Raw genomic sequence first — 15,000 nt, 5'->3', positions numbered from 1 at the left:
TGCCCTCTCTATATCTGTCTTTCTCTCTGTCTTTCATTTTCTCTGTCCATTTCTCTCTCTCTCTCTCTTTCTCTCCCTCCAGTGGAGTACCAGGGCATGAACATCACTGTATGCTATCCAAGAACAGGCCAAGGCGAGATCCAGAAGGAGGGAAATGCAGTGGCCATCATTGGAGCATTCATCATGTACTGCTGTGTGCTGTTTGCATGGTGGGTTCACCTCAGTTCAACTCAATGACATTCAGTGGCATTTACTTCTCCAGACCTCTTTGCCTCCACACTGAACCATTCTGTATATGTTACAACTGAATCTGACTGAAGGTTTTGGACCTCTGAGATACCCCAAGTGTGTTGGTGTCTGTATAGTTTCCTATAGTTTCTTGTGTGAGGAGGCCTTGTGCACGAAAGAGAAGAATCGACAGGGATGTAGTGAAAACTCTAGTGAGCAGACACAAACACAAGTTCAATAGGATTCTAATGAACCTTGAATACATGTTCCATAATAACAATCTGAAGCATGCTTAAAGATTTAACTATCTGTAAATCGGTTCAAAGCCTTGTTTATGAAGCACTACGCTGCGTTCACTACCAAACACTGGCATAGAGAAGACAGCTATGTGGTTTCACTGACACACTAGAGGTTATGAGTCCTAGTCAAGATAGTAAAACGTTTATATGAGAAATATGCTCTCAGTCAGCTGGTTTCACTCAGAATCTCAGCCTCTGGGGGCACAAGAGCTTTACTAATTAGCACAACCCGTGTTTTACACAAACTGATTTAGAGGACGACAGGAGGACAAGGGAAGGCTGTCGTTTAGGACTGTCAGCAGATTTATAAGCAATTTTAAACTCTGTGTTGTTATGGTGTTTTAAATCCAGAGTGGTTCCAGCAACTTCCATTCAGTAATAAAAGTGGAGGGCCTATGTAACTGAAACCTAGTGATGATGTGTATATGTTCTGCTGTGTTTGTAGTAATGAGGCATCCTACCTGGCCGAGGTGTTTGGCCCCTTCTGGATGATTAAAGTGTACCGCTACGAGTTCCAGGTACGGTGGCCTGCTGGGCCATTTCCTGTTGTTAGGCTAGAGAGCATTAGCTCATTTTATGTGCGCTGTCAACTAGAGGGATTCCTTATTAATGTGTACCCATACAGAATGCAGAACAGTTATGCTGTGTTGTGACAGTTATTTGAATGAATTAATTGCTTTCTTAATTGCTTCCCAAATACAGAAAGCAACCTGCTGCTTCTGCTGTCCTGAGGATGAAGAACGTGAGTTTTGATTATTTGATTGATGGATTTATATTTTCTATTAGCATAAAAGCTTCTAGATATCCCGTTCAGTGCATCTGTGTTGTAAATCATGGGGCCTGAATGACCTTATTCTTTGCTCTTTGTGTGTGTGTGTGTGTGTATATGTGTGTGTCTGTGTGTGTGTGTGTGTGTGTGTGTGTGTGTGTGTGTGTGTGTGTGTGTGTGTGTGTGGTTGTGTATGATTAGCGGAGGAAGAGTTTGTAATGGATGAGGATAACAAAGGCTGCCAGAAGGTGATCCACAACGAGATGCACCGCGTTGCCTACAGCTACTTCTTCTTCCATTTTGTCTTCTTCCTGGCCTCCCTCTACGTCATGATGACCCTCACTAACTGGTTCAGGTCAGACATTCCTCCATAAATATAAATATCAATGTAAATGTAATGATTTAATTGTAGTGAAGTTGTAATGAGGCAATAGTTGTATTGTATTGCATTGTATTATATTATAAAGAATCAGCTTATCCGACTACACTGGAATGTATTCATGGGTTTCATCAGGTCCCTTTCCACAAATCAAGCACCTTGATTATGAATGCAGACTGCATGGTACTTGATTAATACACCTGTGGAAAGGGACCTGATGAAACCCATGAATGGTCATGGTATGTCATTTAAAGTGACCCGCTTACCTCTTCTCTTCTCTGCTCCAGCTATGAGACGGCGGTGCTGGAGACCACCTTCACCCATGGCAGCTGGTCCACCTTCTGGGTGAAGATGTCGTCGTGCTGGGCGTGCGTGATCCTCTACCTCTGGCTCCTGCTGGGGTCGCTGTGCCGCGGCCGCTCGGACCGCAAGCCCCGGCCGCGGCGCTCGCGCATCAAGAGGCGCGCCGCCTCCCACCGCCTCGTCAGCGTGAGCGTGTGACGTCGGCCGGTCGCCGAACAACCGCTCAAAAAAAAACAACACGGGCTCGCCCTGTCAGGAGTGGCTGAGGGCCCTACACTTGAACTTGGTGCGACAAGGACACCTTCCCCCGACTCTGGGACGGTCACCAAACGATACCCGTCTATGACAGGACGGAAAAAAAACAAACGAGCGATCAAAAAGAAAACAAAAAAATTGAAGAACAAACTTTTAAGACATTCTGACCAAGTAGGCTGTGCTATCTCTTTGAGGACATGACAGGACTACGAAACTGGGAATGTGTTTTTAAAGAATTGCCAAAAGGATCAGCTAAAGGCGAGTGGAGAGATTCCTCATTTCTTCAAAGGAGACGCAACTCGAGCGGAGGGCCTGGAGGATTTCTAGTACTAATTACACTTTAGGATTGTTCTAGCACTGGGGTTAGCCGGAGACGTAAGCTGATTAGAACGTTGTGGTATTGAGTCTGATCTTTAGTTGACTTTGCAGCTCAGTTCACCTTTGATAAGGGATTAGCTGGGGCAGGAGCCGTTCTCTATGATCCGTGGCCGGGGACAGACCCCCAAAAGCCAGAGCTGAGGGAACCCGTGGTTTTGAACTTCACCTATTCACCGCGCCAACCCACTCCATCCCACCCCCCCATCACCTTCCATTCTAAACACCTCTCCTCCCAACCCCTCACACCCGCCCCACAGCCACAAGGAATGAAAAAACGGCTTCTGTCCAGATGAGAACCGTAGAGAGGCAGATCCAGATGAGAACCTTAGAGAGGCCATGAATGGAGTGCACAGGTCTGTCATGAGGTGCCACCGGCAGGCAAGCAGGAACAGGGCACAAGCCTTCTTACTCTAAACACCAGCAGTAGAAGTATGTATTCAGACCTTCAAGGATTTTGCCATCTTGTAACTTGAATTTGCAAGTTCATGCAAATTCAAGAATTTCAGACATTTGCAACTTGAAATTTTCTGTCATCATAACGGCATTATTTCCACAAAAAAATATATGTTTGTGGAATTTCTCCATCATTTGAGATTTTTATGCAATCACAATGCACAACTGAGTATTTGGAAAATTTCTTCTGCGCATTAGTTAGCTTTGGCAACAACAATCACAATAAACTCTTGCAAGATCCTTGTGGGACTAATGTAGCAATCTTACTGGCAGAGACCAATGTCATACAATTTAGGGCTGAGTTTGAAGTGTGCAAGACAGGAAGATATGAAGTATATGCCATATAGTTTCTGCGCGGGGCATCAAGGTTCAGTCCACGATTCAGGCAGGTTGTTGATATTTGAGCAGCTCCCCCCACATACACCTTCAGTGTTCCTGAAGTAACAATGCCAGTTGGCTGCAAAAGTGTATGGCTCCATGCTAGCTACCTTGTTTCCCATTAATTTGTAGAGGACTGCATGTGAACACTGGGGGGTTTATGAGAACACAGACAGGCAGCCTGTAGGCTGAGGAGAAGCTTGCTGCATTTAGCAAAAAAAAAAAGTGTTGGGTTAGGATCGTGGACTGCACCGGTCAGTTTTTATTCTGCGTGCTCCTGTTAGAGAACCCTGTTTTAGAACTGAGTAAAATTCTCTGCTTTGAACCCAGTTGGTTCAAAAATTTACCAAAGGGTTCTCTTTGTGTGACAGATGAATTTATTCAGTGTTGCTTTGCTTATGAAGAACATACAAATCATTTCAAACTGCTCAGGTGCATTGGCATAGGCTGACGTTTTAAATTGTCCATTTTTGTTGCTGTTTTGTCTATTATAGTTGGTTGGTTGTAAGGTGGATTTTGCTATTTGATTATTTATATGTATGTATTAACTACATGTTCATTGTAGCACAGTTTATGTCATTGTGATGAAGGATTTACATGTTGTTTTTGTAAATACATTTCTAACAAAATACAAAATGCTTGACTTTTTATGTCCTTTACCAGTGAAGTTAAGAACACCTTCTAATTCTTAGAAGTCATGCATGTAGACTACATTAGATAATACAACTACTTGAGAATAATCAAAGGGTTAGATAATGATACACTGATAACTTTCCTCTTAATCTTAATTTCACAAATCCCTATTGTAGCTACAGTATATACCATTATAAAACTGTCTGTAGTATTTTCAACCACTTTTCAGGTTGCTTTAGTTTACACTAAAAAGACAGGAAATGTATGAGATCAGTATGGCCTATATGAGTCTAACACCAAAACAAAATGTGCTTATGAAAAGCATGAATGGTTAGTTTCAACATATCACATCAAACTTGATCTGAGCTTGTGGTATAATGGGGGAAGTAGTCTTGCATCTGGTTGCATTTTGCCTTATCCCATTGTTTTGAAGTTCATGAGGTGCTGTGTTGACGGTGGTGTGACAGGTCCTGAGAGGATATACTGTAGCCTGGCGTAGCCAGACCTTGAATTTTATCCAGAATTTGAGTCTGGTATCACGCCATTGGGATTTGATTATCAGCGTTTCAACTGATACAGGGAAAACAATGGCTCTGCACGCCATTACAACAGTCTTACTACAACAGACAGGATGGCGAAATCTAAACATCTTGCTTCTCAAGCAACAGCCTTTTTGTTATCAATAAAATCAACTCGAGCGTGCTCAAGCGTGACATGAATGACTAGGCACTGTTGCTCATCCGTCCATCCTCGTAGCCCACCCAAATGATTTGATTGGCCCAAACACCTCTGGCTCAGGCACAGAGATTTTTCAATGGAGCGACTCCAGAACGAATTTCCTGAACTCAGATTATATGGAAAGGGTACATTTGGGCTGGCTTCCAGGCTAGAGAGGATGCAGCCACAGGTATGATCTCCAGAGAAGCTGAGGTTAATGATATTTGTAATGCTCTCACATAGACTGGCCTGCAACGGACAAACCTACTGTATACCCACACAACTCAACTGAGAAAAAAGTACTAGTGACATACAGAGACGTACGAAAGCAGCGTTTCTGCAGGAGCTGTGGTGCAGGAGACTACAGGCTGCATGTGTGCCATGTTTGGATCCGTGTTCACACAGGGACCAGGGCTTGGGTCCAAGTCCAACCCATGGCTATTTCCCGTTCCCACCCATCTCTCTCTGCCACGTGTGTTCTATCACCCTTCACTGTCCTATCTGAATTAATCAAAAAGCCCCAAAATATACTGAAAAGAAGCAGTTTGTTTTTTTAGAAGTGCTGTATTATGTAAGGTGTATCATCAATAATAATAGTATCAACACACATGGACAGTAATGGAAGATAGCAATTAAAATACACAAAAAATACAACTTTCAGTCACCAACAATCAAAAGAGACAATTACTGCTTTCCAGAAGAAATACTGATATGTGCATCAACCAGGAGCAGGGACATACAGTATAAGGGACTTGAGTATTGAAATTGAGTAAAGCTTCACTGGAACTGGAATGGAACTAAATGTACAAAAGCAGTGAGTGGCATAATGATATTAACTCTTTGCTTGTTATGGACCCTGTGAAACATGCACACACACGCACGCACACACACACACACACACACACACACACACACACACACACACACACACACACACACACACACTTTTTGAGGCATTTAGCTAAGCTGGAGCACAATTGATTGCAGCATTCACTGATAGTGGGTCAGAAATCAATATGGCTTTATGGCTATAATTACAGTAGAAGCATATCTGATTTTTGCTGGGTTTGTGGTGTTTCAACACTTCATTCAATAGGACTTAGCAAGAGAGCAAACTTCTTTCTATGTGTCTTGGCTAGCCAGATGCAATCATTTGATATAAAAACTGGATTAGAAGCTTGGCCTTGGAGGTTAGTTGTGTGATTGTGACTATGTCCTCAGAAACCCAATAAAGATACTATACAGGTTTCCAACATTGAGCAATTAAAGATCAAAGCAGTGTTAAAACATGCAACAAGTTGCTGCTGTCACACACATGGGTAAATAGGACAAAAATATTATATATGCCATTACATATGGAGGAATAACTGAACAGAAATAACTTAAAATACCTTATTACACATTAGCAATGGTGTGTTGATAAAACCAAATGTCATAAAAACATAATATCAAAAGAAATATACAAATACACATAATTTCAAAGTATTTCGTTGGCACATAAATAAAGCAGAAAAACACAATGCAAAGATAGTGAGGGAACCAAAGGAACTTTAGCGTTTCCATGGTTCCTTTTTCTCTCCACCCACCCCTCAGTGTGTTCTAATGCACTCAGTCTCCACGGGAACCACACCAGAGACTCACAGAAAACAGAAGACTGAATTGATACCGGAAACAGAAGGATGATGGTGGGTTTTGTTTCTGCAGAACCATACCAGTGAGCTAAAGAGATGCGGACATACAGTATGGTCATGTGACTGTAGATGTCTGAAAGCTCTTGTCCACTGACTGCCCAGAGACAGGTATGGAGTGGACATAAGTATCTGCAATCCATCACCTCATTGTTCACTGTCTTCTCTCTTTGGTATATAAAAGTGAATCCAAACCTTCACCTAAAGTGCTTTGTTTTTTTTTGTTGACTGAATGAATACAAATAAACAATTAGATAATGAACACAGCTTACACTGTCCTTGTCATCTGTTCTGGTAAACTCCATTTCCTGAAGACGTCACCTTTAACAGTCTCCATAGCCATCCCGGTCTCTCTTAACAGTCTCATCACACCATCCGTAAAATGCTCTTCTTTCCAACAGGAGTGCTGCTGTTCCCACATCCATCTTCTCCCTCCTCCATCCGACTGAGGTCAACAACAGAGCCAAGCAGAGCTCCTGTCTCACCTCCCTTCACATCACATACAGCTGTACAGCTGGGGCTGGGGCATGGTTAGCATGGCAAGTACGTGCAACACAGGGAGCGCGGAGACGTTTGACTAAAGACTGTAGAAAAAGTCCACTTTTTCTGTTTGAGGCAATATTCTTCAGAAATGTCTTCAGGGAAAAGCCAGTTATTTTTGCAGTCAGTGAGCTTTCAGATGACAATAGAACAATGAATGTGGCAGCAGATGTAAAAGCTCTGGTGAAAGGGCTGGAGGTTGAAACTCGCAGGACAGAATCAGTCATATCAGTCACATCAGTCACATCAGTCATACCAATCACACTATCATATCAGTCATAATTTTAGTCATATTGTTAGTCATGCTGTTACAGGCAGGATGCAGGGGTAAGTAAATCCACCTGGGACAACAGTTGGATATATATTTGGGAAAATATATCCTTAGCTGGCTGGGAGCTTGTGACCATGACGATTGTATTCACTCTCCATTGTCCATGTCTTCCATGATTTAGGATGAGTCTTTTTTTTAATAGGCACGGCAAAACAAGAGAACGTTGAAGGGAAATTGAGCAAATCCATCTGTCTCTCTTTCTCTCAAGCTCTGTCTGTCGCTCTGTCGCTCTATCCTCTTCTGTGGTGGCGGTGCGATGGGGGCTGCTGGGGCTGCTGGTGCAGCGGCCCCCGGTTGGAGCACAGCTCCTCCAGGGGCTTGAGCAGGCTGTGCTCGCGCGGCCGGAAGGGCTGGACGTAGCTGTCCTCCTCCAGCAGGATGCGGTCCAGCGTGCGCTCGTAGTTGATGTGGCGGCGCACCATCAGCACGTACTGGCGGCCCTCCTCCAGCGCCGGGCAGTCGCACACGTTGGGCACCCACAGGAACTCGCGGTGCTCCAGCCGGTACCGGTTGCGGTAGGTGTGGATCACCTGGACGTCGTAACGCGTCTCCTCGCCACGGTAGTTCTTCTCTAGGATCTGGGCACGGAACACTGAAGCACAGACCACAGACACTGGTGTAAATAATGAGTGAAACGGCCAATGCCCACTGGCAGCGACATTCACGTACAAATTTGATGCTCAAGAGATAGAACACTTTTCTAGACTTCTAGAACATCAGACGCCACCAGTGGGCTTTGCTCCATTAAAAATAGTTCTAAGTTCTAAAGTTCTAAACTTTGGCGCCACTTCACACATGTCAGACACCATGAGTTGGCATTTGCCATAAGTCTGCCATAGTGAGTTGATAAATACAATAAACATATCATAACATATCATGACTGTATAGAATAGAGTATGCTATGATTTTTTCTAATTGTAATGTTTTACTGATGGTTTTATACTGTATTGACTATTTCAGTAAAAGATTAATGACGGACTCACCAAAGTCTTTCTCGCAGTACTGCCTCTGCCTCTCGGATCGACCCCGTACTCGTCTACACTTCCCACAACGCCCTGCAGGTGGATTCAACACTTTATGATACAATAACGCCTTTACAGCACCATATGCTTCTTGAATTATGTTATGTTATGTATAACAGAGTTACCAATATAAAAATGTCAAACTTACAACATTACAACTCACAAGCATGCAAGAATATAGCAATATAAATTAACAAGCTAACATAATGTATATCGTATGTGAACAGCCCGAAAGTAACAAGAGATCTGATGAAATCTGATGTGTTGATTTAGCCTACATATCTGTGATATACAGCGGCGTGTTACAGCATGACTATAGGAAGACAATAATGTAAAGGTCAATTTTAATGTCTCCTTCTCTCTGACAGGTTGTGGTTTATGTATGATTTGAAAGTCGCTGCTATTAACCTGTCAGCACTGTCCTTCCTGACACAAGCTACCAGCATCATAATTCAACCTAGAAGCCATGGCTGATGTGTGTCTGTTCATGTGTGTGTGCATATGTGACAATCTGTATGTGTGTGTGTGTGTGTGAGAGAGAGAGAATGTGAGTATGTGTGAGCAATGCATCAGTGTGTGTGTGTGTGTGTGTGTGTGTGTGTGTGTATTACCTCGCCGTGGTCCCTCAGGCAGGTGATTGTGATGCGGTTCGTACTGATGAGGTTGATGAGGAACATGACGGCGAGGAGGCGGAGGAGGATGATAAGGCTGATGCTGCAGGTAAGGGTTCACCTCTCTACCCCCCACTGGTGCTACAACGCACACACACACACACACACACACACACACACACACACACACACACACACACACACACACACACACACACACACACACACACACACACACACACACACACACACAAGAATGTGAGAAAGGTGGATTTTAGCAAAAAGACAAATCCTTAAGATTTGTTAAGGAAGCTTTTATAAGCAAAACTAATTTGAGACAATGTTTTGCACCTACCAACCAAATGGGCTTTGATGGACCTTTATGTCAACAGACATTTTCACATATTACTGCACTGCCCTATGGTTCTTTACTTAAAAAAAAACCCTTTATCATCACAAGTGGTAGTATTCAATAGTTGGGGTAGGCCAAGTGTGTGGTATACTTGCTGCTGGCCCTTGTATCTGTCTGACAGCCGCTAATGGCCAAGGCCACTGACCTCATATGTCGGCCAAGGAACATGAAAAAAAGGGATAAGAATGAGCTTCCCCCACTGAGTCGGCTGATGTACTGCCAACACGCCCTCCAACACACCTCACGTAATCAGCTACAGACAAATGATTAAGAGCAGCTTTGATGCCCCCAGGGAAGAAAGGCAGATAACATCCTATAACATGAAACAGATGAAAGACGCTTGGCCCAGCCTATGGGTTACTGTAAGACAATGTTATCAGCTGCCGGTGGTACATGTGTATGAATGGGAGAAAATATATAGCAAGCCAAAGGGTGTGAAAGGTAACTCGACATTTACTTGACCTCACTTGATGTCAGTAAAACACATGTTCAACTATGACTGATGAGGTGGTTCAAACAGGGAAGATTGCCTCTACCTCTTGATATACTGTAGAGCTAAATATATCTGCCTGTTTGTATGTGTGCCGTATATTGCTAATACTGTCCAGTGCTGTACACATGTGCAGGTTTGTGTGTATGTGTCTGTGGATCTGTAGGTGCATTCCTGTGTATGTGTGTGTGTGTGTGTGTGTGTGTGTGTGTGTGTGTGTGTGTGTGTGTGTGTGTGTGTGTGTGTGTGTGTGTGTGTGCGTGTGCGTGTGGGTGTGGGTGTGTGCGCACATGCATGTGCAGGTGCTGAACATTTCATCACATTGTCTGTCATTGCAGTTACCCAAGGTCAGGCAGTGACAAACAATCTCACTCTGGAGAGTCTTACCCCAGTACGGCCGCGTGACTAAGGGAGGTCTGGTGGTGGTGGTGGTGGTAGTGGTGGTAGTGGTGGTGGTGGTGCTGGGAGTTGGAGGAACCCAAGGTGGAAAGCCAGCATGGTGGGGCAGCCGCAGAGGACTGCGTCTCCCATGATGCAGTGCGAACTGGTCAGGTGGAAGCCAGTACTCATACTCAATCCCGGTGTTCTTATCCGTGGATAAGACCTGTATAGATGTGAGGCACAACGACCAAATCACCACTGACCCAATCACTGAGTAATATAGCTACCAACATCATTTGATTATTTCTTAAAACAATCTGTATGAGATATGAGACTGGAATTGGCTTATCTAGAAGTGGCCAGGTAGAAATAGCAGAGAGAGAGAGAGAGAGAGATAGTGTTGACATGTCCTCATCCTTGAGATGTTTGAGGGGTGGTTACCATAATGTGCAGGTCCTCCTTTGTGGGCCCTGGCACTTCAAAGCTTTCCCAAGTGTCGGCGGAGCGCCGATAGACCAGTTTGGTGCCGGCCACGTTGTACTCCCCTGGTGTGCTGATCTTCCAGTTACCGTTGATGACAAACTGCGAGCGGCCATTTTGGAGGGCTGAGGAGTACATGAGAGCATTTCATCAACTCATTCTGTCACTGAAGTATGCATGTTCCTTTATTTGCTTTTGTGTAAATTGCCATTTGATAGACTAATTTAAAAAACGATCAGAAGAGATTTATAAGGAAAAGCGGGCATGAGTTTGTGTGCCTGAAGGTCTGTGAATGCCATTTGTGTTTAATGAACTGTGTGCATACAGCTTTGCAACTCACAATACAAGTCAAACAAAAACTACCACATACAGAGAGGCATTTCTATAGCATGATCAGTGTTTAAAACTCACGGTAGGTATGTCATCTAAATCCGAGACAAACATCGGCATTGCGTCTCTGTGTCTATGTAACTTATCATTCATTCATCCTTTCAGTTAAGTAACTTAACCGAATTGACAGGTGGGATTTGGATCAGAATGCACAGGGCCACATATATCACAGAGCGCCCTGACAAGAGCTATACCTGCCACATTGTTCCCCACAATGATGGAAATTTTCCATCAGTCAGCATTTGAGTAAATAAGTCTTTTCCCTCGTGGGCGTTCTGCTCTCTCCATCTCCATGCTCCCATGTTTTGTTTTGTTTTGTTTTGTTTTGTTGTTTTTAATTCCATCTGAGCTGAATTTTTTTTCAGTGCAGAAATGTTGGGTTTTTTGGAGGAGGAGGGGGGGGGGGGTCATTTGAAATATTTTGAAAATAACATGACCTTGGGGAGGATGCTCTGCCCAAGTTATCAGCGTACACAGTGTCTCTACCTCATGTGCATTACCGACGTACACACACATTTTAACACACATGCACACACACCATGCCTTCTGCATTCACACACTCACACAGAGAAAACTTTTCACACATTTGTACTCACAAATGCTCCCACTACTACTGATAGACACATGCACACATATACACACAAACACTCACTCAGTGAGAAAGTGTGTGTGTGTGTGAGTGAGAGACAAAGAGAAAGAGAGGGAGGGAGGGAGGGAGTAAGCTCTCTGAATGTTTCATATGAGGACAAGGTGATAAAATAACACTCGAAATCAGCAAACATTTGACCAGGTTATTTTCTGATTGATAGAATGTCAACTATGATGCAATCTGATCTATGGAACAACATTCTCTCTCTCTCTCTCTCCCTCTCTCTCAAAGGTGAACCCAGAACAAAGTAATTATTCAGGACAAATGAATCTCGAGCACAGTCCCTCCACTACTTCTGCTGTGAAGCATATTTCCCATGTTGAGCGTGTCCATTTCCCCTTGTTTGGACCTGCTGAATAATTCAGCAGAAAGCGGAACCCTGACAGGTGTTTGGTTCCCAGGGCTGGCAAAGGAGAACTGTGGGTGCTGTTACCCAGATAGTTCCTGCTGTTGTCCGTCACCCTGATGTGTGTGGCGCCAGCTGGGATCATGGTGACCTCATTGTACCCAAACGGCCCCCCATCTGGAAGGAGAGAGAGAGAGAGAGAGAGAGTATGAGAATGAAAGACATTTCTATGCAGCAGCAATCCCTATACACCACTGCTGTTTCAACAACTGTTTCTCTTTATGCTCTTATGCTAAAACGTTATTCAAGTGAAATAGGGGCTGTTCTAAAAAGAGCTCTTTAAAGCTCTTTAAAGCTCTACTGTCTGATCAGTCTGACGACTTAATCCAGCAGACTGGTACCATTACATCCCTACACGCTACAGTCTTACTGACTCAACAAGTGATCAAACCATGGCATGTTCATGATTTGATTATACTGTTGATTTAGAAAGTGCTAGAAGATACAGTCCTTAGTCATGATGAAATCTTGTTTTGAACTCAACAACCAGTCAAATACACTCTTCCCACACTCTTAAAACAAATTGGTTGAATATAACACAACTTGTGTCGTCCAGATGGGGACAACACAGTTTGTGCTGTTTCTAACACATTGCTTTTGTTATTAGTTTTAAGAATGCACACAGTATGTGTTAAAATAACACAACTTGTGTTGTTTTTAACACATCTCCATGTCCAAATAGGGACAACACAGTTAGTGTTGTTTCTAGCACATTTGGTTTTAAGAGTGTAGACTATGTGCTGTCGAAGAAGAGTTGGATACCCTCGTATTGTCAATTGGCTGGAATTGTGTTTAGGTACTTTGTTTGTTTCCCAGTAGCAAACACGCTGGATGGACAGGTATAGGAACATAAGAATTTCACTGGATTTAATATAAAGTGAGATGGATAAGTCCTTGTGATTAAGGACTACACCTTTAAAGCGACTGGTGTAGTACAGCGCCACTGCCTTGACCTCTCCCTGTCCCCTTGTAGTGTGTGTGTGTGTGGGCTGCTGCAAGCCACAGTGAATCTTTGAGAAAGCTCCAAGGCTCCTCACACACCCAAACAAAGGCTGCATTATCTGCCTGTTTTGCTCCTGTCTAAATCAGGTCTGTTTTCCTCCCGTGTAGCCCCCACATGTGAAGCCTCTTACGGAGAGAGACAGAGAGAGAGAGAACACCTCTCAACAGATAGCCAGAGGCCACATCCACTAACACGCAAAGGTGCCTCTCTAGTTATTACTCCCTCCTTACCTCTGTCATTTTCTCTCTCTCTCTTTCTCTCTCCCTCTCTTTTACACAATATCCCCACCTCTCTCTCTCTCCTCTCTTTCATTCTATTTTCCGATCTCCACCTTTTTCCAGCCTCTCTCCTCCTCTCCATCTCCCTCCAAGTGAACCTCCGTGCGCCTCATAGATAGTTACTGTTGCCCGGAACACACTCCGGCTCTCCGTCACTGTCCTGTGGGCACCATTTAAGTGCGATTCATTCCGGCAAATTCCATGGCGCAGGGCCACAGCACCATGCCGATTCGGAGGGTCTGAGTGACGCCATATGAAGACAGTGAGAGAGAGAGAGTGTATGTATGTGTGTGTGTGTGTGTGTGTCTGTGTGTGTGTGTGTGTGTGTGTGTGTGTGTGTGTGTGTAAGCTCCCAAAGAAGATTAGAGCACTGACCTCTCCTTCACACCCGTCTCTGCTGCTCTGAGGGATGTTTGCCCTTAATAGAGGCACTGTCTGTCTCTCTCTCTCTCTCATTCCCCCCTCTCTTTCTCCCCCCTTCCTCCCTCTCTTTCTTTTTCTCTCCATCTTGGAGTGAAGCCAGGAACATGACAGAGGAATGACGGGACATATCCCACTGTTCCATTTTTTCCTTACATGAGACGGTGTAAAGACTCTTCATGAATAAACCTCCCTCCTCTATAGTATCAACCCTCCTCACTTAGTGTAACTCAATACTCAAAACAGTCTTTTCAGACCTGAGGGAAATACTCTGTGCGATGACTGTGCCTGTGCTGCATGTTTAAGTATGTTTTCTTGTGTATGTATGTATCTTGGCTATGTGTTGGCTTGTGTATGTGTAGGCTACATACAGTATGTGTGTGTGTGTGTGTGTGTGTGTGTGTGTCTAAAGTATGTGTCTATGTGTGTGTTGTGTTTTCAGCCCAGGTCTGCAGTTTTCATGTGTGCACACCTTGTCCGTTGTTCTGGTAGATATTGCGGTGATGGAGACAGGTGCTATTATGACCTCCGCACACCATGCAAGCATCCTCCTCCCGCTTGGAGCCCAGGATCAGGTCACAGCCAGGCTCCTGTTTAACATAAACACACACACACACACACACACACACAAAACCATGTCACGCACAGTGATATATATGTAGGGTCACAGAGGTGCATGCACAAGTAGACAAGCAGTACTGACAAACAAGGCCAGAGACACGTGCGTGTAAAGTGTGTGTGTGTGTGTGTGTGTGTGTGTGTGTGTGTGTGTGTGTGTGTGTGTGTGTGTGTGTGTGTGTGTGTGTGTGTGAGAGTCTGTGTGTGTGTGTGTGTGTGTGTGTTGTGTTTTCAGCCCAGGTCTGCAGTTTTCACCGGAGCCCTCGTCCTCATTAGTGGGTGACCCTGCAGGTTTTTTCCACAGCATAAAAGGAGCAGATAACCCCTTCTCCTCCCACCTTCACTCCTCTGGGCTGGTCTGGGACCAGTTCAGTTCACACTGACACACATCTCAGTTCTTCACCACCCACATTCTAAGGTCTTTGACAACAGATGTTTTGCCCTGATTGATTGCATTCTAATGCCAGTTTAGGTTCATGTCACACGATT

The 15,000-nt window shown here is 44.2% G+C and overlaps 2 protein-coding genes across 2 annotated transcripts in view; one reads left to right on the top strand and one right to left on the bottom strand.

Annotated features, from left to right (window-relative positions):
- serinc4 (serine incorporator 4) overlaps positions 1-2,176 on the top strand; it is a 17,195-nt gene extending 15,019 nt beyond the window's left edge. Inside the window, exons 8-12 of the mRNA XM_062548751.1 lie at positions 83-209; positions 973-1,045; positions 1,230-1,269; positions 1,498-1,651; positions 1,963-2,176. Coding sequence (XP_062404735.1) covers positions 83-209; positions 973-1,045; positions 1,230-1,269; positions 1,498-1,651; positions 1,963-2,176 — 608 coding nt within the window. The remainder of the gene's footprint in view (positions 1-82; positions 210-972; positions 1,046-1,229; positions 1,270-1,497; positions 1,652-1,962) is intronic.
- A 3,174-nt stretch (positions 2,177-5,350) lies between these two features.
- The window catches only part of adamtsl5 (ADAMTS like 5), a 25,316-nt gene continuing 15,666 nt past the window's right edge, over positions 5,351-15,000 (bottom strand). The window contains exons 7-13 of the mRNA XM_062548482.1: positions 14,366-14,483; positions 12,220-12,309; positions 10,709-10,872; positions 10,274-10,490; positions 8,985-9,125; positions 8,335-8,406; positions 5,351-7,943 (exon numbers count right to left, since the gene is read on the bottom strand). Coding sequence (XP_062404466.1) covers positions 7,582-7,943; positions 8,335-8,406; positions 8,985-9,125; positions 10,274-10,490; positions 10,709-10,872; positions 12,220-12,309; positions 14,366-14,483 — 1,164 coding nt within the window. The 3' untranslated portion in view covers positions 5,351-7,581. The remainder of the gene's footprint in view (positions 7,944-8,334; positions 8,407-8,984; positions 9,126-10,273; positions 10,491-10,708; positions 10,873-12,219; positions 12,310-14,365; positions 14,484-15,000) is intronic.

Source organism: Sardina pilchardus, chromosome 11 (genome assembly GCF_963854185.1).
Source record: "Sardina pilchardus chromosome 11, fSarPil1.1, whole genome shotgun sequence".
NCBI lineage: Eukaryota > Metazoa > Chordata > Actinopteri > Clupeiformes > Clupeidae > Sardina > Sardina pilchardus.
This window is presented reverse-complemented; position numbering and strand designations above follow the sequence as displayed.